The 26,968-nt window shown below is 37.2% G+C and overlaps 1 protein-coding gene across 1 annotated transcript; it reads left to right on the forward strand.

Moving 5' to 3' along the window:
* The first annotated feature begins 16,673 nt into the window (after positions 1-16,673).
* On the forward strand, positions 16,674-26,732 carry Smp_060240 (putative lipopolysaccharide-induced transcription factor regulating tumor necrosis factor alpha). Its single transcript, XM_018789747.1, has 6 exons — positions 16,674-16,737; positions 18,296-18,427; positions 20,721-20,949; positions 22,435-22,581; positions 24,587-24,734; positions 26,390-26,732. Exons 2-6 carry the CDS (start codon positions 18,425-18,427, stop codon positions 26,493-26,495), a joined length of 633 nt encoding a protein of 210 aa, XP_018655159.1. The 5' UTR covers positions 16,674-16,737; positions 18,296-18,424; the 3' UTR covers positions 26,496-26,732.
* Positions 26,733-26,968: the final 236 nt, after the last annotated feature.

The raw sequence follows: 26,968 nt of genomic DNA on the forward strand, positions 1-26,968 counted from the left end.
TATAGGAATTCCGTATGATATTGACTATCATCTCAGGAACGCCGTAGTGTCGGAAAAGCCTCCAAAGTGTTGTTCTGTACACGCTATCAAGTGTTTTCTCGTGGTCAATGAAGTTGATGTAGAGTGATGAATTCCATCCAATTGATTGTTCCACAATGATCCGTAGAGTTGCGATTTGGTCTGTACACGATCTATCCTTACTGAATCCAGCTTGTTGATCTCGAAGTTGGGCGTCTACGTAGTCCTTCATTCTTTCTAACAATACTCTGTTGAAGACTTTTCCTGGTATTGAGAGAAGAGTGATGCCCCTGTAGTTATCACACTTGATGAGTATCCCTTTATTTGGTATTTTGATCAGAAGTCCTTCTTTTCAGTCTGTTGGTACTTGTCTTTCATCTCAAATCTTACTGAAGAGAATGTTGAGTTTCTTTGCAGTTGCTTCTACATCTTCTTTCAGTGCCTCTGCCGGGATGTTGTCTGGTCCCGCTGTTTTGCAGCTCTTTATTTGTCTAATGGCCATGCTGATCTCTTCGATTGTTGGTGGGCCAACATCGATTGGGATGACCGTGGGTGCTGCCTCGATGTTGGGTGGGTTCAGTGGAGCTGGTCGATTCAAGAGTTCTTTGAAGTGTTCTACCCACCTGTTTCGTTGTTCTTCAATGTTGGTGATTACCTTACCTTCCTTGCTTTTCACTGGTTGTTCAGGTTCACGGTAATTTCCAGCGAGTTTCTTTGTCGTGTCAAACGGTTGTCTCATGTTTTCTCCTCTTGCAGTGCTACCCGCCATCATTGCTTGATCTTTCACACATTTACGTTTGTTGGTTCTGGTGTTCCTCTTCACTTGCTTGTTTACGTCCGTGTATTCGAGTTATGCCTTGGCTTCTTCTGCTCTTGTTCGGCTGATATTGATTGCTACCTTCTTGTTCATCCTTTCTTCAATCTTATCCAGTATATCAACAGTGATCCATTCGTTGTGATGGTGCTTCTTTTGACCCAGAACCTCCTGACATGTTGAAGTGACTGCCTCCTTGATACCTTTCCAGTTGCTCTCCATGGTAGTTCTCTCTCCATTGAGTAGATCATGAAAGGCCTGGAACCTGTTGCTGAGGGTTATGTTGAATTTGTTGAGTTTGTCAGTATCCCGAAGAAAAGCCATATTAAACTTCTGTGATGTTGTCCACCCTGTTGTTCAGTGCTTCTTAAGTTTTAATTTCATTTTGGCGACCAGCAAATGATGATCTGATGCTATATCAGCTCCTCTTCTGGTTCTCACATCCCCCATCTTCCTTCTGAACTTTTTTTTGATGTAGATGTGGTCGATTTGATTCTGTGTAGTGTGATCCGGTGAAATCCAAGTGGCTTTGTGTATGTTTTTGTGGGAATATGGTGCCACCTATGACCAGTTTATTGAAGGTACATAGGTTTGCAAATCTCTCACCATTTTCGTGCCCTTCTCCCAGTCCATGTCGTCCCATGATGTCTTCATATCTGGCATTGTCCATTCCAACCTTGGTACTTAAATCTCCCATCAGAATGGTCAGGGTCCTTTGTTGGGCATTTCTCAACGATTGACTGCAGCCTATCATATATTTGATCTTTAACGTCTTCATTGTAGTCGTTATTAGGCGCATAGCATTGGATGACGTTCATTGTAATGCCCTCTTTCTTTGTTTTGAAGGAGGCTTTGATGATCCCGGGTCCATGAGATTCCCATCCTAAAAGTGCATTTTGTGCTTGTTTGGACAGCATCAATGCCACTCCTTGTGTATGTGGGGCATTTTCTTCTTCATGGTCGGAGTATAACAGAAGTTCTCTTGAAGCTAGTCGTTGTTGTCCAACCTGCGTCCAATGTGTTTCACTGATTCCCAGCACCTCCAGGTTGTATTTTCTCATTTCTGCAGCAATTCGGAAGACTCTTCCAGTCTCTCACGTTGTCTGGACATTCCATGTACCTATAAAAATTGTCGCTCTGGTTGTTAGAAAGTGCATCGGCCTCATGACTTCCGAAGGGACTCGGCTTTCATCATGAGACGTCATAATTATTCAGAGTACCGGGATAATAATGTTTATGTGGTAGAAACTCCTGCAATTACTATGAAGCAAGAGCAGCAAATATGATGCAATAAAGTGATTTCGCTTCATTTTATTTCCTCTAAACCTTATCAGTGAGCTAACCTAAGCAAAAACTAATTGTCTGTTAATTTCGTAAGTTACATGTACAGTGTTAGATGTGAAACGTAAATAATTAAATCCCACTATATTTCAACGGCATAGTAGCACGTCGTATGGCTAACTAATAGTTTACAATTAAATGCTGTACAACAGTGGCGGGACTATAATTTATCGACAAACTAATCAGTTTTATTATCACACGCCTTGGATTTCGGCTAGAAATTCGTCTTTTCATATGGCTAAACGGCATTTTGCATTATAGTTGGTATCAGCTCGTAATAAGAACCGTAAATCTAATTCCTAACTCTAATGTCCAACTGAAAATCTCGTCCCTAATTCCTCACACTAAATTATAACCCCATTTAACCCTAGTAAATAGGTGGACATTCTCATGATCACTATAGCGTTTCTCAAAAGTTGTCCGTGAATTATAGTCTCACCTGTGGTTTCCAAAAGTGGAGTTCAAATCACTAAGTTTACCAGTTATGAAATATAAGTAACATATTATTCCAACCAGGAACCGAACGACCGAATTAAAAGTGAAATCTCGAAATCCACGAGCTGGATTTTTCTTGTTGTGAGATATTTAGGTACAACCAAGTGCATCCTTCAGATAATTGTGTGAGAATTAAAACATAAAGCATACTATATTAGAAGAAAACACACAACTGTGTCAAACAGTCAACAGGAATCAGCAAAATAAATCAATTACATGCAGTTAGTTCCCTTTATGAATTTAAATAAAGACAGAACAAATATTGATGCAGAATAATATGAATTCATTATATTTCGTGGTTTCTCACCAGCTGCTTACAACCAAATATGCATTAGAGTTTTAGCATTGGGGTAATAAATAGGATGGAACGACTGACAAGTGAATGTAAAGGATTGGGATAACAAAAGTCATCAATGATAACTATATATATATATATGGGCAAGGAAAGGTCAGAGGTTATTAGGTATTAGAATGAAGGGTGACGTAATAGTTGAGTGGAGTTCAAAGACAGATAAGATCAAAAATGTGATTATTTTAGAGGTAATTAAAACAATTAGGGTGGGTTACGTAATAATTGAATAATTTTTTTAGAGGTAGTTGAAAACAATTAGGGTGGGTTACGTAATAATTGAATAAAATTTGGATAGTTCATATAATTAGGAGAGACAAATGAGCGGAAATGTGTGAGAGAAAGGGTGGTTTAAGAATTCTTAAGAATTCTTTGTTCTGTCTTTATTTAAAATCAATTACAATTGACTTCAAATAGTTAAGCCGTTCAAAATAAGCGGTTTCACAGAGTAACACACATTATGGAGATTAAATAATAAGAAAGGGAAAGACAACAAACTTTGTACGTCATTCCCGGGTGTTTCTATGGCTTTTTTGTATCATCGTGGTATTCATTAAAATCGTTAAAAATGAGCAGTAGAGTTAATGTACACATCTAAACTTTAGTTTTTACAACAGAAGTGTTTATTTCAACCTCTTCTGTAGCAAATTACAGCACCATATGGTAGAATGACTAATCAGTCAGATGTATGTAGATATGGTTAAAATAAACATACTTTGTAAATAATATCTTTTATTTGTCATTTTCATGGTTCCATTGAATCTGTGCAAACGCTATATTGAGTAATGAATTTTGTTTGAGTTAATTTTCGATGTTCCTGTACATGATTCACATGTTGAACTTTTTACTGTTCAAAAAATTTACGTGTTCGCATACACAGCTTGTTCTGACTTTGATAGCTTCCGTTTTCTGTTTATTGACAATCCTAATACACACGCTTAGCTCGTGTTTCGCAGCACACTATCCCCCCCTCCAAATGCCCTGGTACGGCCGAGAGTGGGAAGAGTCCGCTATCCCTCTCTAAGTGCTCTCACATGGCCACGCGTACACAGCCTCTGCCAGGAAAGTTCTACTCACCGTCTTCTCGTGGCAGGGGTGTTGTTCACGAAATTGAGAGGACGAGAAGCGAATGTTCGACGCTTTAACCGGATTAGTGGACACGGAAAATCCACATGGGGGAGTCGGAAAACCCTGATTCCAAACCAGTGGTGCACATGGGCTCCAGTATCCTGAGGGAACAAATGGCGTATGAATCAATCGTTGGTCACTGGCTACCATGGGACTGCATCTCCTCAGGATGTTCCACTGCCTTGTGGATCGCACCTTTAGGTCGAAAGCTCCGGGTGTGGTCCCCTAAGAAAATTACCTGCTTCGGTCTGGACACCCGGGCAGTATCACAGCCCTCGCAAAAATACATGAAATGACGCTTTCTACTGACAATGCTATTCACGCTCCGACTAAAAGTCAGACAATTTACATTATTATTATTTTTATTTTTATTTACCAAGTCTCTTATTCACTCCCTTTTATTCCCAATTTGTGTATCCTTACTTTTCAACTTATGTAGCAGCTCGCCCATGGTTGAAACTCTGTTCTATCTAAACGATCTCCAGTCACTGTATGGTCGAAAGTGAATGCTTCTACCGAATACGAATACTGAAACAGTTTTTTCTGAAACCACGTACGCCGTTCAAACTGGCTTCCTTCAACGTTCGCACACTAATGCAGATCGGACAACACATAGGGCTGACTATGTCTTTAGAAAGTCTTAATATTGACGTTTGTTGTCTATCCGAGACCCGTGTTCAAGACTCTGGCGAAGTACTACAAATTTGCTCTCCATCTGTCGCTTCAAAAGGCTTGTTTTACGTGCGTTTATCCGAGGACCCTGTGGCATCTTCGTCTGATCTTGCTGGTGTTGGTGTCGCACTAAGCACTAGAGCTGAGGTAGCGCTAATCGATTCGATCCCTATTAACAGTCGGTTATGTGCTGATAGATTAGAAAGCTCCATCAAAGTGAGAAGAAATCAGCGTGGGAAATGATGTCTTTTTGTTATCTCCGCATATGCTCCGACAGATTGCAGCCCGGATGCAATCAAGGATGAATTCTACCACTAGTTAATTGTTCTTCTCTAGAAAGTGCACTCGACAGATATTGTAGTACTAGCCGGAGACTTGAATGCACAGGTCGGGCGTCTAGCCACCGAAGAGAGTCATTAAGTTGGTTGATGGGAACTTTTTCGTCGCAGGACAGATAACGCGGACCGTCTACTGCAACTTTACATAGACTACAACCTGTTTCTGGCTAGCACTAACTTCCGGCACAGTCATCGCCGGTGTGCCACCTGGCGTCCTCCTTCTGCATCCCAAGCCTGGACTCAGACTGATCACATCGCGATCAGCTACCGCTGGTGTGGTTGTGTACAAGACTGCCGCTACTTTTGGAGTGCCTATCTGGACTCTGATCATTCCTTGGTCTGCGCCAATCTCATCTTATTTTGTAGGGGCCTACGAATTGGTCGTCATCAACGGATTGATGTCAGTGAATTGGTTGTAACTTCTATTGCAAGTAAGTGTCGAACCGAGCTAGCTTCTAGGCTAGCTACCATCCCACCGAAAAATATGGATGAGCATTGGTTGTGACTGTATGACGCCATGAAAATGGTGAGTAAAGTCGCTTGTGGCTTCGCGAAACGTCTCGCTTATAAGCACTAAGTTTCTTCAGGCTCCTTGTAACTCATCGAAGCCTGTCGGTCTACTCCGGGTGACCTTGAGTTTGACCACAAACAAAGGCTGTTACGCAATGAAATTGGGCAAAGCTTGCGCAAGAACCGAGAAGCCTGATGGTCGGAGCGTACCAATGAGTTGGAAGCAGCAGCTGCATCTAGTAACTGCCGGAAGCTCTTCCAACTCATCCGAGCCACTGGCAGCAAGAAGTCTGGTGTGAGTGAAACAATCTGTGAGGATGACGGGATGCCAATCACTAACATCTATCGACGTCTTGGACGATGGGAAGGATTCTTTGAAAGGGAGTTCAACTGGCCTGCTGCTTCAGCAACATCGACCAGACTGTCCTGCTCTCCATGGTCGGTGACGACTGATCCACCAAATGAGGCGGAAGTCCGCAAGGAACTCCAACTCTTGAAACGCTACAAATCACCGTGCCCAAATGACTCACCTCCGGCCTTTTTAAAGATGGTAGTGACTTTCTGACTAAGAAATTGACTACGTTCTTTACAAAGCTTTGGGAGTCGATAGTTGTCCTCATCTGTAAAACGGGTACACGTCATTCCTGTAGCAACTATCGGGGGATTAGTCTACTTCCGATTGCGTACAAACTATTGGCTTCTGTCATACTTAGTAGATTGTTTAAAACCCGAGAGAGGTGGTCAGTGCATGACATGGTGTCGTGCTATGAAAGAAAGCTGCAAAGGGCTAGCTTCTGTTGGTCCTTCACAACTCCAAGAGATGGTGCAACACAGTGGCTAGAGGTGTTATCACATATGGCTCAGAATAGAAGCCAGTGTCGATCCTGCTGTAACCTCTTACTTACTTCATAAAAAGTAGCTGTAACCTACTTAACTGAAAGAATCCTTCTGTCTGTACCTTTCCGTTTCCCCCATTATCATTTCTCATTATTACACTGTAGTTGCTATTGTTCTTTTTTTCTTCTTATACGCACTTTATCTTCTTTTTCTCTTCTCCTTCGAATTTGTGTGGCGCATATATATATGGTGCCCCCTTGTACAATATTTATGGGTTCAAATGAATAAATAAATAATAAATTATTACACGCTAAAACTTTAATTCTATAACTGGGATTCCTTGGGTTTATTTCATGATTGTTAAAACAAATATTTGGACCCATGAGCACTCACTATTTTTAAAACAGCAAGTAAATCAAATATCGTGCATAGATATTTTTTTATCTTGTTCACACATTTTTTATAGATTCTTGGAGTATCACTCGCTTACTACTTACGCCTGTTACCACTCCTGGAGAAACAAAGGCTACCCGCCACGGTTCTTCCAATCAACCTTGTCTTAGGCTCTCTTTTCCAGTAGTTTTCGGTTACTATTCTCTTGATGTATAAATCCAGTTCCTGTCATCAAGAGATGCAATTTATTAGACAATATGATTTAAAAACAAAATTATATAGAAAATGTATGAACACTTGAAATGACGAAATACCAATAAGCTTTACTTCGGATACACTTTTAATTTATTTTGTAGTAGTAATACACCAATTTATAAATAGAAAATTGAAGTATACTTACTAATTTGCTTTGGATTTTGTAGAATTTAATAATAATACAAGTGGATTAGTAGCATTTAATCAATTACTTACGCCTGTTATCCCTCGCCAACCACGATTCTCGAACCAACACTGTCCTGGGCAATCTTTTCCAGTTTTCCAGGCTAGTGCTATTCATTCTTTTGACATGTACCTCAATTTCCCGACTCAATGTGTCCCTTGATTTTCCGCTTTCTCTTTTCCCTTCAGGATTCCAAGATAGCACTTACCTCATGATGCATTGAGTATTTATCTTAGTTTATCCGTGGTGTCAGTTTATAGTAGTCTGTTCCATCCTTTCAAATAAAGTTTGTATGCAGCCAATCTTTTGAGTTCTTTGGTCGCTACTATTGTGGTTGAGAATTCGATCGGTGTGTATTGGCTTCAGAAATATCTGAGTCTCTATGCTTTCTGTGTAGGTTCAAGTGATCAACACATCAAGGAATGAAAGATTTTGATTGACTTCTTTTCAGTTATTGGAGGCACAGTTGATCGTATCGTATATGTTTTCCAGCTCATCCTTTCTGACGAGAACAAATGTATCATCCATATAAGGGATCCACAATTTTGGTTTGACAAATGGTTTCATGGTTTTAATTTCCATTAAAACGTGTTGTGTGTCTCCAGATCAATATTATTATACTAATTTCATACACAATGTACAGTTTCACAATTCATTGGGTCGCTTTAAGAGAAACAAGTAAAATGATAAAAAGCGTAATCATTAATTTATGATTTATTCCTTAGATATCTATCCCCTTGTGCTTACCAACCGAACATCACAATCTAGGAAAGTTTGGTTTGATTATAGATGTTTCGCAATTCATTAATGTCGATCAGATGTTCGTTGATTAGTTTTCCGATTGGTGATTACTTCATGATTGGTTGCTATCAGACCTCAAAACTGTTACACTTGATGCTACTCAGTAAATTACGAAATAATTGGATTTCCAATTGCAACTGATCAAAATGCGAATAGAAACGTCACATAACGCCTTTATTTCAATATGCATGGATATTTTGAAAAATACAATAAGATCATTTTGATTTATATTTCACATGTTCACATGTTTATATATCACATGTTCCTACTTACGTCATGGCCTTCACTAATCAACCGATGACACCCAAATCCCTCAGAGATACACCGATATTCCTAAACTGTCTGTCATGTATGAAAGAGGTTCCAAAATCATTGGAGTATCGCTACGGTTTAATCACTCATTTATTTTGTGGCCGTATACTACTTTCTCCATAAGTTAGTATTTTAAATGACTGATTGATTTGTAATTATCGACAAAAATTAAATTGTAATTGTCATGTCAAGATTGACAGTAGAAACGTTAATTGATTTGCCGAACCAGAGCAAAAGGAACAAGAATTGCAGTTTACTCTATAGTGATCATATTTCAGGACTCATTATCAGTTATGAGAAGGCAAGAACTATAAGAAGTAATATAATTGGAAAATGTTCAACATACAGAAGTTAATGAGGCTGAGAAGGATGGTTGAAAGAGAATGGAAGATGAAAATAAGTGGAGTGTGAAGCAAAATAAGTAATTGAGAATAGTGAAGATTGTACTTTTTGTTAAGAAATCATGATCCATAATAGGGGAGTTAATGTTTCAAATAATACTAATACTAATAATAATAATGGTAATAATAATAATAAAACTGAAGATTAATTGATTTTGACCCGTGTCCAACAAAATATACGAATATACTAACAAAGAAGTCACAGTAAATATATCGCTTTCGCCCCACGAAACCATATTAAAACTTTGTACAAATAAAACACAATGAACAAATGTATGCAACAACACAATTAGTCAATATCTAGTTTGTTCATTGAAATGGCAATATTCAGCGATATTCAGAGTTAGATATGTAAAGTCAAATAAACATTGTTCAATATTATCATTTACAATTCATCTCCAATTTATTCTCTACAATAGCTTTCTCGTGTATTCAACTCCTCATCATTATTTCACCTAATTCTATTTATTTCATGTTTCCAATAGTAGTGTCTAAAGTTGTTGCCCAATAAAATTTTTTATGAACGATTGTAAAGATCTAGATTATAAATGCCCTTATTGTTAACGAGTTGCCGGAACCTATCGTAGAGTACAAGACTGAACATTCAGTATGATAGGAGGGACATAATCAATTAATGGTAATAATAAATTCCTACTTAGAAATTCAACATCCAACTCCAATAAAATTGCAATTTTGATGTCAACTTTTCTATTGACTTGTGTTTATGCTTTTTTAACAAACTATTTTAACTAATCAGTTATTGTTATTGATTAGTTCACATTTCTGTGAATTAAATGGTGAAGGTATTTTATATATCAGATGTTTCTATTTATCAGGTTGACCTTTATAAGAATCGTAATTCACCTCTCTGATACTCCTAATTAGAAAGGAGGCATTCTAGATTATGTTGAATGCTATAGTTATAATGAGCTACACTGTGAATGAGTCTTTGTTTGCTTTTCTCCTAACGGATCAATGTGGTCTCACATTAGCAATTCGTCTCTAGAATAAAATTTTATGTGTTGATTTATCGTATCGTTTTACTTCTTCTATAACTAATCATTCCCAAGACCAGTGCAGAAAGAGTCACAAACCACTTTCGAACAAAAGTAGGTGGTGCTCAGATATCGTAATTTACAATAGAACAAGTAGTCTTCTTTTCATCAATGACCTCTTTTAATGAGAATCCAGGTCTTCACAGTGACGACTGATTCACTGGCTAATAGGACACTATCAAAATACAATTCATACTAATGAAGACTGATTGTTTTACATCACATATCTGTTCATAAATTTGACACTGGATGATACGCTTCCAATGTATTTTGCTGCAAAGATATTCCGCATTCTCTTCAGCGAGATTCGGGATGAAGAACAAGTACCAATAGACTGAAAAGAAGGACTTCTGATCAAAATACCAAAGAAAGGGATACTCATCAAGTGTGATAACTACAGAGGCATCACTCTTCTCTCAATACCAGGAAAAGTCTTCAACAGAGTATTGTTAGAAAGAATGAAGGACTACGTAGACGCCCAACTTCGAGATCAACAGGCTGGATTCAGTAAGGATAGATCGTGTACAGACCAAATCGCAACTATACGGATCATTGTGGAACAATAAGCATATCTATAATTGATGAACATCTGGAACTCAAAACAACTGACAATTAACATCAAAGTCAGAATTTTCAGCACAAATGTCAAGACAGCTCTATTGTATGGGTCGGAGACGTGGAGAACTACGAAATCCATCATCCAGAAGATACAGGTGTTTATTAACAGTTGTCTACGCAAAATACTTGTGATCCGTTGGCCAGACACTATCAGCAACAAGCTACTGTGGGAGAGAATAAAGCAGAGGAAGAAATGAGATAGAAGCGCTGGAGGTGGATAGGACACATATTATTGAAAGCATCCAACTGCATCGCAAGATAAGCCCTCACTTGGAATCCTGAAGGTCAAAGGAACAGTGGGAGTCCAAAGAACACATTACGCCGAGAAATGGAGACAGACATGAGAAGAATGAACAAAAACTGGATAGAACTAGAAAGGAAGGGGCAGGACAGAGTGGGTTGGAGAATGTTGGTCGGCGGCCTATGCTTCATTGCTGGTGGTAGGTATAATTAAGTAAACAAGGGTGAACTGAGTATCTTGCAAATTTATCACTTCACCGTTTCCGCTACTGAAATTCTGTAGGTGATTCGTATACGTATCCGTCTAAAATTATTGGAAAGTTCATGTGAGGTTGCTACTCTGTTTGCTAGCCTAATTTAGCTATGAATGTCCATTCATCCTCACACCTTCTCTTATAAGCATTTCTGAATGTGCCCAGTTTTCAGAATTTTGGTTTTGATAATGTTACGTGAATAGAGCAAGCACAAATATTTGAGCAGAATGGTATTAATTGATTTCATTTGGTAAGGCCATCGTCATCTAGTGACTGTTATGTCCAAACGAAGAATAAATGTGTGGTAACTACAGGAATTGTTTATGGATGATTACATATATATTGGTTATTGCCCGAGGTGTAGATGTTGTAGAGTTAATCCTGATTATTTGGTGTCTGTGATGGTGACCTATCAGCTAGCGTTTCTCCGTGGGGAAGCGATTGAATTCTTTGGTTGTCTGATGAAGATAGAGGGTTCATTATCTCTCGTCTTAAGATGGTGCATGCTTGTGGTGATGGTGTGCTTACAGTGAGGTCGCAAACGTCTTTGGCTACTGAAGGAGGGATGAGAGAACATAGATCTCGACAGGGAGTTCCTCCAGATTTAACATTGTGCCTCGTGAGATAATGCTCTAGTTCAGCAATAATAATATTAATATTATTCAGAACATTGAGTTGACGACATGGCTCCCATGGCTACACTCACGTTGAACCAATTGTCCAGTTGTCCATACGAAATTCTTGAATTCACCACTAATGTTAAAGAAACCTTATTTTACATAAGTAACAGTTCATATATTCCGTTTTCGCTGTCGTATAGCTGGAACCCACCGCACATTAGGCTTTTCTATTTGATTATAATTATTATGAACATAAAACACGTGTACTTTTCATTCTTCAATCAGCTAACACCGTGTTCCAATGTGACTTGTTAGGGCACTTTGGCATACTTATCCGTCATTTTATTGTTGTTTATCCTCATGTCTGAGTAATTTACAATCAGCGAACATCGTAAGGATGTGTCTTATGAACAGAAACACCACATCCACATTCACTCGAACCACTGCCCTCCTGAATGCTGGACTATACACTTGATCAACAGACCAAACCGACTGTACCGGCCGGGATATCAGTATTGACTTTTGTTTGTCGATTATTCAAAATACTCATGACTAGTAGAACTTGCACACTTGTAAGGGAAAAACCAACTCATTTCCTAGATCACTTTGAGAAAAATAGCTTCAAGATAACATACATAACAACATCAAGCATTCAAATCGTTAATCTGTATGACTCCTATTATGTCGCTGACCGTAAAATGCCAATTCAATTCTCGTGCTCTTTGTAAATTTACATTTCTCCTTAACTCTATATTCTACGTTACCGGGTCAGGGAGTACTCCATGCACCCGAAGCTATGAATTCGGTAATAAAAGGCGGCCATCACAGACTTAAAGTCATACATTTGATCGAGTTTGGTGATGAATCCAACTTCTGTTAAATCTACACATAAGAACGTATATCTTTAGATACGTATTTTTCTCCTTTCAGTGAGTTTGCGTGCACAAGACATCTATACTATGTATATTTCCTTCCAGATTGCTAATCCGTTTAGGAAACCAAACAATAGCGTGGAACCGAATAACTATCAATTATATTTGTGTATTTAATTCTTGCACTTAATTATTTTATACAGCCAGAGAAGTAGTTTTTCGGCTTTGACTGACTTTCATCATTTTTTGAGGTAGATTCTATTCTATTTTTTAAGTGAGGGCGACTCAAGAGATAAGTGAGTAAACGCCTAATAGCCGGACAGAGAATGGGAAAATGTTACCTCACCAACATGGTGTTGAGTAGCCCGCTCGCAGCACGTCCCCACACATCGTTATTTCATTTTCATACCCCCTTTTCTCTCTCAAGCTCTGATCACCATACAGAGGGCACGTGGCAAGTCATCAGCGATAGTTGTGGAAGAAATTAAATGCTACGAGATAAGATAACAAGCTAGTAAGGAAAAAGACATCCATGGAGTATCGTCGAATATTGACGGATCGAGTGTGGAATAGTGAAGGAGTTAGTAATTCTCCCTCAGGCTGTGGACACAGAACTGAGACGTTCATGTTGGGTAGGTTGATCGAAAGGACATACCTATGGAGGTGGATTCCAGGAGAAAGCTAATGCAACGACTTGGGTTGATTGGTTAAGAGTTGGCAGTGAGCATCTAAGTATATGTCAAGACAACAGAGCTCAGGTATTCATTCACTACCTTATTTTGTATGGAGATTACACTTCCTATTATTTCATATTGAATGTTGAAAAGCGTTGTGTGTTTGAATAAACAACAGTGCACTCCACAGTGTGCCACCCAAAAGCTCAGTAAAAACCTATCCTCTACTAGTCTGGTTTCTTCTATCAATAGAACAAGAGGTACCTACAGACACGAAGACCTAGCCTTCTACTATACTTAGCAGGGTCACAGAATTTTTTAGAAGTCTAAAATCACCTGAAATGCTTTAAATACCCTCAATGTTCTGTATATAAAATAAACTTGGAGCAAAGCGTTCTTCATATATAACGCACCTTCTCTCTAGTGTATAAGTTGTTGTGCCTGAGGTTATTAGAAGATCTTAGGAACCCGATTCAAATGCATCTAATGCTGACCTAGAAAACAATTTCACATACGAATTTTGTGCAGCTTACCTGCTGAACTGTTAAAGTGGAGTGAAGGATTGCTTAAGTGGATATATCATACCGCGTTCGTGGAATTCTGTGGCGGACCAAATACATCAACATCAAAATAGTGATAAGATTGTTACAAAGAGTGTTGAGAGAACGAATTATATACGGAACAATAAGTACATAAAAAGATATCGGATGCAACTTAAATTATCACTCAGAAGCTTGCTTGGGTTGCCGACCTCACGATCCACAATGACATGAGGTAATCAATTACTTAGAATGTAATCATCCCAGATAATGTGTATTGGGAATAATCGCGTAACGAGAATATCAACACGGCTTCCAAACATAGATGGCATCCATATCAAGTTTCTGTCACTGATGCATCTAGTTCAATTAAAGTGAAAAGAATGCGGGCTCCAGTGTATTGTTGATCGATAACCAGTTTGTCATATAAATAAGGAACAAAATAGGAACGGAAAGTAAAGATTAAGTTCAAACGGCCATTCTAAGGTTCACAGAAATGACCACTAGGAATAAGGGACTATAAAATCTTAGATAAAACAGGCTTAAAGAAAAATATTGAAAAGTTAGTCTGGAATTCCACCCACATGAGGATGACATTTAGTTTGCCTAGAAACTGATATATTTTCAAGTAATCTTGTTGCGCTTATGAATTTCTTCACCTGTAAGCCTTTAAGTATAACGCATTAGACCAAGTACAAACACTCCAGCAACAAAACGAGCTCAGACAAGCCAAGAACCTAGACTTAGAGATTTAAAAGGACATATTTATCTCACTAAGTTCAAGCACACTAATAGAATTATATACAATGGTAAAAGCGTGTTTTCTGAAGACATCATGACTACCAGATTTCAATACTGGTGACACTGGTTCTTAGTAGCTTTTTTGAAAAGACAAATTGATGGGCAAGCAGTATTAATTGAAATCTTGTAGATGGCATATTTCCTGACTTTCAACCCGTTCAGTAGGGTTTTCTTGTTGATCAATAATTACTTTGCGCATCATTCCGTACCTGTAATGAAATTAAAGTAAAATGCATCCAGGTTTGCTCACCAATGCAGAAAATTTACTGATATCTAAGCCAGTCGAGTATACTTTGCCGAAATATTAATCACTTGTTGATAGACGGATCGTTTTGTATCCTCAGACCCTGTTTAAATACTAAAAATCCATGGAAATACAGGTTTTCTCGCACTCGTTTCTATTGTGGAATCTTGTTTTTATATGACTTTGAGAACGTACTAACTAGAAGGATTTCCACAGTATTTAGATGAACTTTATTGATGAACCGTTAATCAAACAGTGCAATTTAAAGTAAGAGAATTGAAAATTCAAAAAATGCATTTCACGATATGATCAATTTCATAAACAGAACATTAAGAACGTCTAAGGAGTCGGGACTAACGGCAATAAAATGAATCATACGTCATATGGGAGATATATCGAATCATTAAATATCCATAACATGGTTCGATAACCTATCAAGGCTTTTTCCCATGACCACCCTTATACTTATACTAACTATATGAAGGGTCGGTAAACAAACTAGCTTGTTTTAAACTACAAGTCAGTTCATACGTGTACTCAGACCACAACGAACTAACATTATTCCATTTCCACTAGATGAATAAGAGCCAAACGGTGTGGTTTTGTAGAGGTTTTTGAGATTTAAGTTGATTGTCATTGTGAGTAACAGTTAGTTGGGTAAGGCTTGTTACTAAAGCGATTGCGCATTAGTGATGATTAACAAAGTAGTGTCTGAAAATATTCAAAAAAAATATGCAACGTTCATAGTCATTTTGAGACCAAATAGAACACAGAAAGCATATTGCATTTTGACCGACCCACAAGGCTATGGAATGTCCTAGTGGGGTCCCACAGGGCTCAATACTAAGACCTCTTCTCTTCTTGATTTATATTAACGATCTTTCTCAACAAGTTTCATCTGACTTATTGCTTTTTGCTGATGATGTGAAACTTTGGAGAGAGATACGTAATCATAATGATATACTAGTTCTTCAGGAGGATCTGACCCGACTTCAAAGTTGGGCAGACGACAACGGTCTTACCTTCAACACTTCAAAGTGCAAGGTAGTCCATCTGAGACATGTTGAAGACTATAGTTATAACTTAGGTAACTCCCCTCTAGAAGCTTCCCAAGTTGAAAAAGATTTAGGAGTGTTAGTACCCTATGACCTGAAATCGTATGCGAACTGTGACAAAAACGCCTCTCAAGCAAACCTTGCACTGGTAACATTGAAGCGCATTTTTGGCCAGTTTGACGGTAGAACCTTCCATATAATCTTCAACAGTTTTATTCGTCCCCATTTAGAGTACGGAAACATAGTATTTCCTCCCTCCCTCCAAAAGGATAAGGACACTCTGGAACGTATACAACGTCGAGCCACGAAATCAGTTCGGGGACTCAAATTCAAACCTTATGAAGAGCGCCTCAAATCACTTAACCTTTACCCGTTAGAGTACAGGCGTCTTAGAGGTGATCTTCCTATGACTTACAGTATCCTTAATACTTCTGGTCATCCCTTTAAACATCTTCTTAAGCTTAATCATAACACTAACCTGAGAGGTAACACCCAGAAATTGGAGACCCTACATAGCAGAACAGACTGCAGACACAACTTCTACTCCGTTAGAGTTGTCAAGTGCTGGAATTCGCTGCCGACTGAGCTAGTCCAAGCGACCTCCCAGGAGTCCTTTAAGAGGAAACTTGACTTATTCTTAAGGACTAAGGATAACATATTATTATGATTTACCAAATTCTTTTTTTTCCTCTATTATCGTTTATATACCTAGGTTTTTGCCTGGAGGTATTGGTGATCCACTGCTACCAGACACGGAAGCCCGTTAAGCGAAAGTTTCTTCTATTCCGTCCTCAACCATTTGAACCATTTAAAGTGACCTTGTACTGTCCCATAAATTCAAATACAGTTTAGGTAAGTCAGGTGTGTCCTGCTACCAAAGTCCAGACGCTAGGTCCTCATGACCTCTTTTGGAGCAAGTTAGCCGTTATAGTCCTAATCTACATAATTACGCCGTATTGAACACACCTATATCTCATTTTTTCTGCATATTTGACACCACATAATTTCATTCTTTCTGTCTTCCGTAGTAAATACAGAAAGTCTGTCGACCCACATTATTCCTTGTAAAATGTAACACTGTAGAGGTTAATTTTGTTTTGACTATGTCAGCAGAAGGTGCTTTGTAACGATGTGCGCTATCTAAAAATGACAGTGGTATTATTCCTCGCTGAATTACATTCTCTGTTTTGATGGTAAATTACGCATCATAACTACTTTTAACACTTTGCGTTTATTTCAGTTAAGGTGATATTGTATTTGTGTGCGTTGACTTGCACTTGTGTATTTATTGCATCATATCGTACTTGGTCGATTTTGACTTGATTTATTCGGTTGAGGTTTGAAATTTTTAACGTACCCATTTTTGTGTTACCGTTTTTAGTTGATTTTTAAGATGATCGGCTTTACTAACGAATATGTACAGCACATCGCCTATTCTCTGTTGAAAAAGGAATGCAATATGATGAGTAAAATATGCTCAAGGTCCAACTCATATTGGCTCTGTATGTCTTGTTGTTCGAGTAAAACATTCATAATAGAGGCAATTAACCTCCTGGCGTTGGCTAGCAAAAATACTGATGAGGGCGGTACCGGTAACATCGGTACTGATAGCGAAGAATGCGTCTGTCGTAAGTGGTTTTTCTTGATATCAGGGCTGCCTTCGATTCGTTGGACAGGATTGTTCTCTGGGATTGTCTATTGAAGAAGGGTGTGCCTGAGAAGTTTATTAACATACAAATACCTCAGGCAGAGTGAGGGCATACAACCACCTCTCTCCATTGTTCCATTCAAGCAGTGGGGTTGCCACCGATGACATTCTGGAAACAGCTCTGACGGATGTAAGTAATGGCAGTGTAGATCTGTTGTCTGGAGAACGACTCCTCGACCTTGAGTATGCGGATGATATTGTCTTACTGTGCGATAATGCCCAAGCCATGCAATCTGCACTTAATCAGTTGGCAATCAGTGTCCGCAGGTACGGCCTGCGCTTTGCATCTTCGAAGTGCAAAGTACTCCTACAAGACTGGCAGCATTCTAATTCTGTACTCACCCTGGGTGGTGAGTAGGTTGAAGTAGTCGAGAAGTTCGTGTGTCTAGGTAGCTGCATAAGTGCTGGTGGTGGTGTGAGTGATGAGATAGATGCTCGTGTGGTGAAAGCCAGAGCGGCTTATGCCAACCTGGACCACCTTTGGCACCATTGTGATGTTAATTTGGCTGTAGAAGGTCGGATCTACAACGCGTCGGTGAGAGCAGGTTTGCTCTATGCTTGTGAAACCTGGCCTCTCCGAGTTGAGGATGTTATACGAATTTCTGTGTTTGATCATCGTTGTCTCTGAAGGATTGCTGACATCCAGTGGCAACACAATGTTAGTAATGCGGAGGTTCAGCATCGTTAGGACGTGAATTTGAGTCCTAATATTATCTGTCGAGTATACTAGATTTCAAATTAATACATTTGCTTTATTTACCTTTTAGATTATCTTGTTCCACTCGTAAAACTGACTTTATCTGCCATAAGGAAGTATTAGGTAGCAAAAACACTAAGTGAAAGAAAAGCTCGGTTCCCGTGGACCGATGTAATGTCAATTATAGCTGCTATTGACAATGGTAAGTTCTTTTGAAATTCTGTGTAGACAGTAAGTTGGTGAAATTCAGTAAATCGCTCTACTCAATAACTAGCTAAAATACACGTGTCAGGTTCTATATGGGACATAGTAGAGGTATCTGACTACCAAAGTATTTGAATTTGTTGTATTTAGAATCAAATTAAAGATTTGTGCTAATTCTGAAATTTTCCGTAGAACACTACTAAATATATTAAAAATAAAAGGCTATTTGAGTTCGCAGTTTTGAATCAATGGATAGTTGATTATTGTTTTGCTTGCGGTCATGGTTTATGAGTAATACGTGACATTTGCAGTCTTGCATGCCACGGACATTTTAGTGAGATAAAAGTACTGGCGTATAAGGTCAACCAACCGTAACCGTAGCTGCAGCTTTGCTGTGGTGATCGAGCACGCCTTTCATCACCATTGTTTATCACTAATACTTAAAACACGTAAGTTGACCGAAACACTGCATAGCTAAACTGCACGACTGACTGTTGGGAGGCGTGGGGAAAACCGGTTATTTTAGATGCTTTTCAGCATCCGTCGATGGTAGGTGATGAGGAAAATCGGCCCCAAATCAATACTCACCTCACTAATAATTTTCTCTACATATGATAAGCTTCAGTTTAATCGAAAGTATTTTTTTGGAAACACATTAGTTGCGTCTGTTTTCGTACAGTATGTTATACTTGCTGTGATACCGTCAAAACGCAGGGTATTAGGGAATGATGGTAGATCAGTTGATGAGGTTGTGAGTCTTCATCCACTGAGATGGCTGGGCCACATGCTTCGTATGCCTGAACACCGATTACCACGACGCTTAACTCTGACTAGTGTTCGAGATCATTGGAAGAGAGTTAGGGGTGGCCAAACCAAAACGTGGCATCAGTGCTTGAACTCACTAACTTTTAGTCTCAGCCATGTTGGTAGATGCAGACTACTTGGTTGGGGTTTGTGCGGTTGTTGTCACCAATGGTTGGAGACTGTGTGATATGGCGTAGAATCGATCACGATGGCGTAGGTTTATAAACTCTCTGTCTTTCCTTAAACTGTGAGATTAAAATTGCTTTATATCTTTCTTTCCATAAACTAATTCTCGTATTTTATCCTTATACGCAATCTTTCTTTTATATATTACTACCATTGAGGTAACTGCTTCTATGAATTTGGTGTTCATCTTGTGCTAATGAAGTAAGGTAACCTGGACCGATGTATATATATGCCTGGTCCTACGTTGTAGCTGTCTGACTGATCATCAAAACTAGTTACTCAGTCATATCGACGTACAACCTGGTACATCGATTAGTGTTGCCACATCCTCTTCGCAGAGTGTGATGAAATTATCTAGACAAATTTCCGAATAGCAAACTATTAAAAGGTATCATCGGTAGTAGAAACAGTTAAGTGTAGAAAACAGGAGACAAGTGTAAGATTTTGAGACCCAAGGTCTGGAATAAGATGCCTGTATACGATCGCGATCGATTCAGAACCATGTTGTCCAAAGTCTACAACTACTGGTTATGATAATCGTAGGGGCTAACCAGTTAGTTTGCAGCTATCGACGTATATCTGTCTATTCTTAATTGATTTCTCACGCTAATGTTATGTCTTGATTTGACTGCTTCTGACTTTCTCCAACCTACTACTACGCCAAACATCGCCTTTCTAGGTAGGCGGTGATTGGGAATTTAATACATAATAAATGCAATACATATATCAACCACCTTAGTTATTGAAGATCCAATACCTCAGATTTTGATCCAGACTAATCCTGATGGAAAATTCTGCATTTTAAGGAGGAAGAGAAGCGCATCTCGAACATGTATGTACTGCTGCCGAAGGAGATCAGAAGGCTGTATTTATCAGCGTTTTCTCCAGACAAGGCCATATCATCTGCGTACTTCAAGTTAATAAGTGAATTGCCTAGTAGAAGATTGATTCCAGTGAAGTTAGAGGACGAGAGTTTTATCTCTAAGAAAGTTAAGTCAAAACCGGGAAATTCGACAGCCATAATGACAGTTTGCCATAATCTCTAACTCAACCGGTAGTTTTTGAGTATAAGGCCGATGTACTCCTTTAGTGTGCGCTTTAATGACAATATAGACAGTATATTAGTCAAACTGATTTCTTTGTCGCAAGAGGATTTTTGTTGCATCTTATATAAACTGAGATAATCAGCTTTCGAGATCAATCAAATAGGATTACATTCTTTCTGGCACATCAATCCAGTTTTTAGTAGTATATGACTTATCCTTTTTATCTTACCTGATGTATTCATTTGTAAATCGTAGAAGCATCGTGGTGAAAACCCAGTATACGGGCCGAATATTGTTCCTCGATTTGCTCAATCGTCATCCCGACCATTACATACAAATACAAGATCTGACTGTTATTATTGCAATCGCTTTGGAAAATTGGCACGCAAATGTGGTCATAATGATGCTTTCTTGTCCAAAAAATCAGCAGCAAACAGATTTAATGCTCAATGCATTCGGAATGAAAATATAGTCCAAAGAACAAGTATGGAAAAATGGTTGGCAGCTTATTCTAGTCAATTCTGCTTATGGCTGTAGTGAACTTTTTATTCTATAATTTTCTGCAAGATGAAATAAGAGCCTACATTTCACTTCATCCTTTTCATTATATTTCAGTTATTAATCCCACATCTGGTTTAGTCAAGATCTAAGGTATAATTATTTTCATTGCTTGAGAGTTACTGTTAATACTAGTAGTAATGGTGAAGAACTAAAGGCAACAAGTAAAATCTCAGCGAATGCAACAATTGTTGTACAATTAGATCTAATGAAGGATAAAGAATGAATGCATTTACATCACTTCAATCAATTTTTTCCGATCAGGTGTTGAATATCTCGTGTTTACCAAACAATTTATATATAGTTTTTTACACAGTGAAGTCTGGATGTTAATCAACCTCCTATGTGTGTTGATTAAAAATTAAATGACATATGATTCCCCGTGTTTTTGACTGTTTATTCGCTTTTCGGATAATTGTTGATAACCTGAGTTTGAAAAAATCATATGTGCCTACGATTCTTACAAAACGTCTAATATGAACGTGAAGAGTTTGGTATTTGTAAACTTTCAAGGTTACTTTAAATAATAAAAATGAGGATGGGATAAATACACTCACGAATCGGGAGTATTTTGACCTGACATTGATGTGCTTTAAAGTTTGTTAGGTTTTTATGGTTTTCTTTCATCCGTATGTTAGACAAACTGTTATATCACAACTAGAATATAGATTGTCTTAGTTCCTTTTAGACCATGTCTGGTAAAATGTACAATTACCTACCTTGTAGTGCCCGTTGCTATGTTAAGCCCATATAGCTTATTCTAGCTTACGGATAAGCCAATTTATTCACACTTGAGTCACATTTTGACCTTGTTAATTATTCGCTTATCAACCTTGACTGCTTTCATATGAGCGTGTGTGTGCACTTCTTATCCCACTCATCACATATCTGTAACTTATTTTTGTCTGACTACAAATATCGATTCGCGCTTGATTAAACTGAGTTGGCTCACACGCCTTCTCCACTATATGTCATTTTGCTTTCTTCTCTTCGTTTCTTCGATCGTTTGGATGGACGATTGTATGAAATACACGTATTCGGAATTCATTCTCGTATTTGACTTATTTAGTCCGTTATACACTAACGCGAGTTCAGTCAAATAAATATACACTAGGATAGGCGATGTCTATTTCGATAGCAATCATTCATACGATCTACCTGGAATCAGATATAGGGCCACCAAAACCTATTGGTTACTATAAATACACGCTTATCTGCTCTTTAACTATTTAGAAGTATCGTTGATTTATTATTTATTATATAAAATCTCAATCCCAGGTAAATTTCCTGCATTATGCATACGTTTTTACGCTTTATGAATAACATGAAAACTATCCATAATCGTAGCTTTATTGATATTTGCATGACTGTTCATTAATGTGATCCTATTTTATTTACAATTCTTTATCAGACTTAAATAGGGCAGTTATTCCATCTGCGCCTCCTATTCCATCATTCCCTGTACCCGGTTTACCTCCGACTCCTCCACCTGCTTATCAGGAAAGCATAGAAGTTACTTTACCACCTCCTCCACAATACGAAGAAAGACTGCCAGAAGGTAAAATTCTTTTTTTCCTTTTTACGTAAAAATTTTGCAAAGAACTTCTATAAAGAGGATTGCTAAAACTACTTTAACAATGTTATTTGATCATTTATTTTATGAAATAATGATTAATAATAAGTATATTTTTATGATATCTCAATGCATAGAAAATATTTCTGATGTTTCATGACTCGATGTAAGTCACTTCTTCATGGTAAATAAATAGGCAAAATAAAATTAACACAAGCTCAGGTAGTGCAAAGGAAAAAATCCGGAATATTTTCAGTACAATCAAAATCTGAACACGTCAGTGTTATGTTATTTTAATCAAGATGGTTCTTCATGACGTATCACTGTATTTATTTGTAGGTAAGAAAAATGTGTAAATTTATAATATTAAGTGGTGGGGTCGGAATTATTGATAGAAGAACTTATTAGATATCGAATATACGATTCACGAAAATATAGATTAGTAAAATGGAAAGAAAGAATTTAGAAACATAGTATTCAAGGGAAGACAAGGAAAATATAAGTTATGAGGAATTCAAAAAATGTATTAAAAGAATTCAAAGTAAATATAGAGCTATTTCACAATATTGTGTTTATAAACCACAAGTTATTGATATATAAGCCTCAACATAAACAAGACAGAAAGCAACATCCTCAAATACAACACAGCGAGCACCAACAAATCACAGTTGATGGAGAAGCTCCGAAAGAGGTGAGAAATTTCACGTACCTGGGTGGCATCATCAATAAACAAGGAGGATCTGATGCAGATGTGGAAGCACGCATCGGCAAAGCAAAGACTATTCCTACAGTTGAAGAACATATGGAACTCAAAACGAATGTTAACCAATATCAAAGTCACAATCTTCAATACAAACACCAAGACAGCTTTACTCTATGGAGCTGAAACTTAGAGAACTGTTACAATTATCATCAAAAAGGTATAAGTACTCATAAACAATTGTCTATGCAAGACACTCAATGTTCGTTGACCGGATGCCATCTGCAACAACCTACTGTTGGAGAGAACAAACCACCTTCCAAATGAAGGGTAAATTGAGAAAAGACGATAGAGGTGTATAGGACATACATTGTGGAAATCATCGAAATGAATCACGAAGCAAGCCCTAACCTGGAATCCTGATAGTAAATAGGGAAGAGGGAGTTCAAAGAACACACCGTGTAGAGAATTGGAAGCGGACATCTAAAGGATGAACAACAACTGGAAACAACTGGAATGAATTGACCAAAACAGAATCGGATGGAGAATGCTGGTGGGCGGCCTGTGCTCCCACGAGGGATAACATGCGCAAGTAATTGATTAAATGCTACTAATCCACTTTTATTATGATTAAATTCTACAAAATCCAAAGCAAGTTAGTAGGTATACTTCAATTTTTTATTTATAAATTGGTGTATTACTATTACAAAATAGATTAAAAGTGTATCAGAAGTAAAGCTTATCGGTTGTTAGTCATTTCAGTAGTTTCTGCATTTTCTATATAATTTTGTTAAATTATATTGTTTTATAAATTGCATCTCTTAATTCCAGTGTTATATTAATACTGCATTTTATATTTGGGATATTTCAACTTTGAATTATATCACTATTCTGAACAATATATATATATATATATATATATATATTCCTATGCCGTCCAACTCTGTAACATGTTAATAGTGTGTTGCTTTTGTAATCGTTATCATCTTTTTTATTTTTCTGGAAACACTGTTTATCGTGCTTGTAGTTTGGTATTTGAACTTGGAGTCGCGTATTTCTCTCTCTCTCCTTTTCTCGTTCTGTCTACTAGCTTGTAATTGATCTTATTTATTTTATTGACAGTAATTTATCACGTGTGGTCTATATAACATACGGTGAAGTTTCTAATATGATGTTGTAAATGTCTTTCTTCAATGGTACTCAACTAAGTGAATTATATTTATAGAAAGTTCGAAAGTTTAACTAGTTTCATTGTTTGTTTGTTTCCGTGCAAATATTCATGTTTTTTAGTGATTATTACACAACCACCTGCAACAGTATTCAAATGGAATCCGGTGGGTATGACGTGTCCTTATTGTCACCATATTATTGTTACTAAAGTAAGGTCCGAGTCAGGACTATTAGCTTGGTTACTTTGTGGAGTTATGTTTTTAACTGGGTGAGTTCTAATTACAAAATGAATTTTGTTTATTTGAGGAATAATTCTTCACTTGAATTCACAAATTTTCTTCCTTTTTTAAATAATATCTTATACATTAGATAGCGGTTCAGTAAATGAGTTTCGTTATTTTGTAACGTTGTCTTTCTATAGTCACAGAGATTTAGCGTTTATTAACAACACGTACATTGAATTACAGAAATTTAACTATGAAATTTGTTTATATCATTGTCATTATTTAACAGTTATGTTTCAAATTTGTCTAAAATTCAATTGTTATATCTTGCGGGTTTGTGCCCCTATCAGTATATGACGTGACGGTGCCGCCAATTAGAGTACAGGGAATTTTTGACCGGACTAACGACACATAAAACCTGTACGAGCAATCTAGAGTCTTTATCATTCCTGCTTTCTGCCTAGCCCAGCCAGTTAAGTCCAGAACACCAATAGCAGCCTCTGCGATATGAATCATATATTTCAAACATACTGGGTTCATATACCAGCCAAACAGACCACATCGTACCATAAAATAGAAAATAACATTTGTACAAGATTTAACCAAAAGTGTCTGTGAATGTGGGAGACAGTAATTGATAGACTTGGCATAACTCAAGAATGGTAAGTCGTATAGTAATAGTTCAAAAATAGATTCCAACAGTTACCATTCATTATTCTCATCGGGATATAACACCCATAATGAAATAGTCTACTTCTTAATATGTTTGATATAACTTATCCTAATAAGTTAATAAACGTAATTTATACTCTAAAACCTTGTAGTTAATATACTCTTCTCTATTCTAAATAATAATATTTTATTTGTAATGATGCTTCAATTATCAGTAAAATTTCTCCATAAAAATCTGTTACCTCTATATTTTTTGTAAAAATGTCTCTTATCAATTACTGAAGTAAAAAGTTAATTCATTAACTAACTTATTCATCGGTCACCTGTTATGAAAAGGGCTAGTGATACAACTACCCTATGCGGTTGCCTAAAACCAAATTAGATTTATTTAATTACTAGAATTCTTGTTCATCATTTCATTATGCCTAATTAACTGTATATTACAAGTTAATAAAATGTGTTTACAATCGATTAATCATGTGTGTCAGGTCTTCCTTAGTACAGATCAAATTCTGTCAGCCAAGTTGCAATGTGACCACTAGTCTAGGTGAGTGGACGTCGCCTGCAATATATTGAGATGAGGTGGTGGTTCGAAGTAGTGGACAGAAAACCCTGAACCTAGATCTCGTGCTATTTGACAGTCATCAGCAAGATGTACCTGTAATCTTAAGGGAACTGATGCTCCTCTGTCGACTACCTCCAACCATCATCTCGTCTGATAAAATGTATACATTGAATCAAATGTTAGACTTTCTCTAAATACACAAATATTTTCCATCATGAAATAACTCAGTAAGTAATTGTTGTTATGTATGACAAAGTAAAAATTGTCATTATATCTGGTTAGAGTTGTTGAATGCTATCTTTTCATAGCTAAATAACATTTGTTTTCTATGGTTATTTTACAATCTTTGTTTAATCGCAGTAATATATATATATATATATATATATATATATATATATATATATATATATATATCACCTTATGAAGTCATAGTTTTCTCTTTTCTTTCCAATTCTCTATCAGATTATGGCTCTTTTGTCTCATTCCTTTCTATTTGAAATCAACACAAGATGTTGTCCATATTTGTCCACTTTGTAGATCACAATTAGGTAGTTATAAACCATTGTGAATAGATAAACACAGAATGAAAAACTCACCTGTCTACATTCTTAACAAATAAATCATGAATATTTTGTCTATACTGGTGATAATTTATTACTCATTCTTCTTTTTTTAAAAAACAATAACTGTTTTGTATTTTGTTACTAACATCGTTAATATTGTTTAACAACGAAATAACGACAAATTAATTGGTTGTGATCATCGTTAATTATCATTCCATATTGTCATGAATATTTTATTTTGATTGCATAAAGTTACAAAGATGTACACCTACATTTGCCTTTTATATTTTCTTTGACTTGATTTTTATATACTTTTTTAAAGTACATATATATATATATATATATATATATATATATATACATATATATATAACTATGGCACAACTTTCCCACATTTGTCATCATTTGTACCAATGTTAACACTGTGTGTTTGTGTGTATTTTGCATTAAATTATCAGGAAATGAACTAAATGTGAAT

This window comes from Schistosoma mansoni, chromosome W (genome assembly GCF_000237925.1).
Source record: "Schistosoma mansoni strain Puerto Rico chromosome W, complete genome".
NCBI classification, from domain to species: domain Eukaryota; kingdom Metazoa; phylum Platyhelminthes; class Trematoda; order Strigeidida; family Schistosomatidae; genus Schistosoma; species Schistosoma mansoni.

What these genes read in the sequence shown, in the direction of transcription:
- Smp_060240 (XM_018789747.1), top strand. An exon ending in AAATATAGTCCAAAGAACAA is followed by an intron (nt 20,950 to 22,434) that starts GTATGGAAAAAT and finishes ATTCTTTATCAG; the next exon opens with ACTTAAATAGGGCAGTTATT. An exon ending in GGAGTTATGTTTTTAACTGG is followed by an intron (nt 24,735 to 26,389) that starts GTGAGTTCTAAT and finishes ATTCTCTATCAG; the next exon opens with ATTATGGCTCTTTTGTCTCA.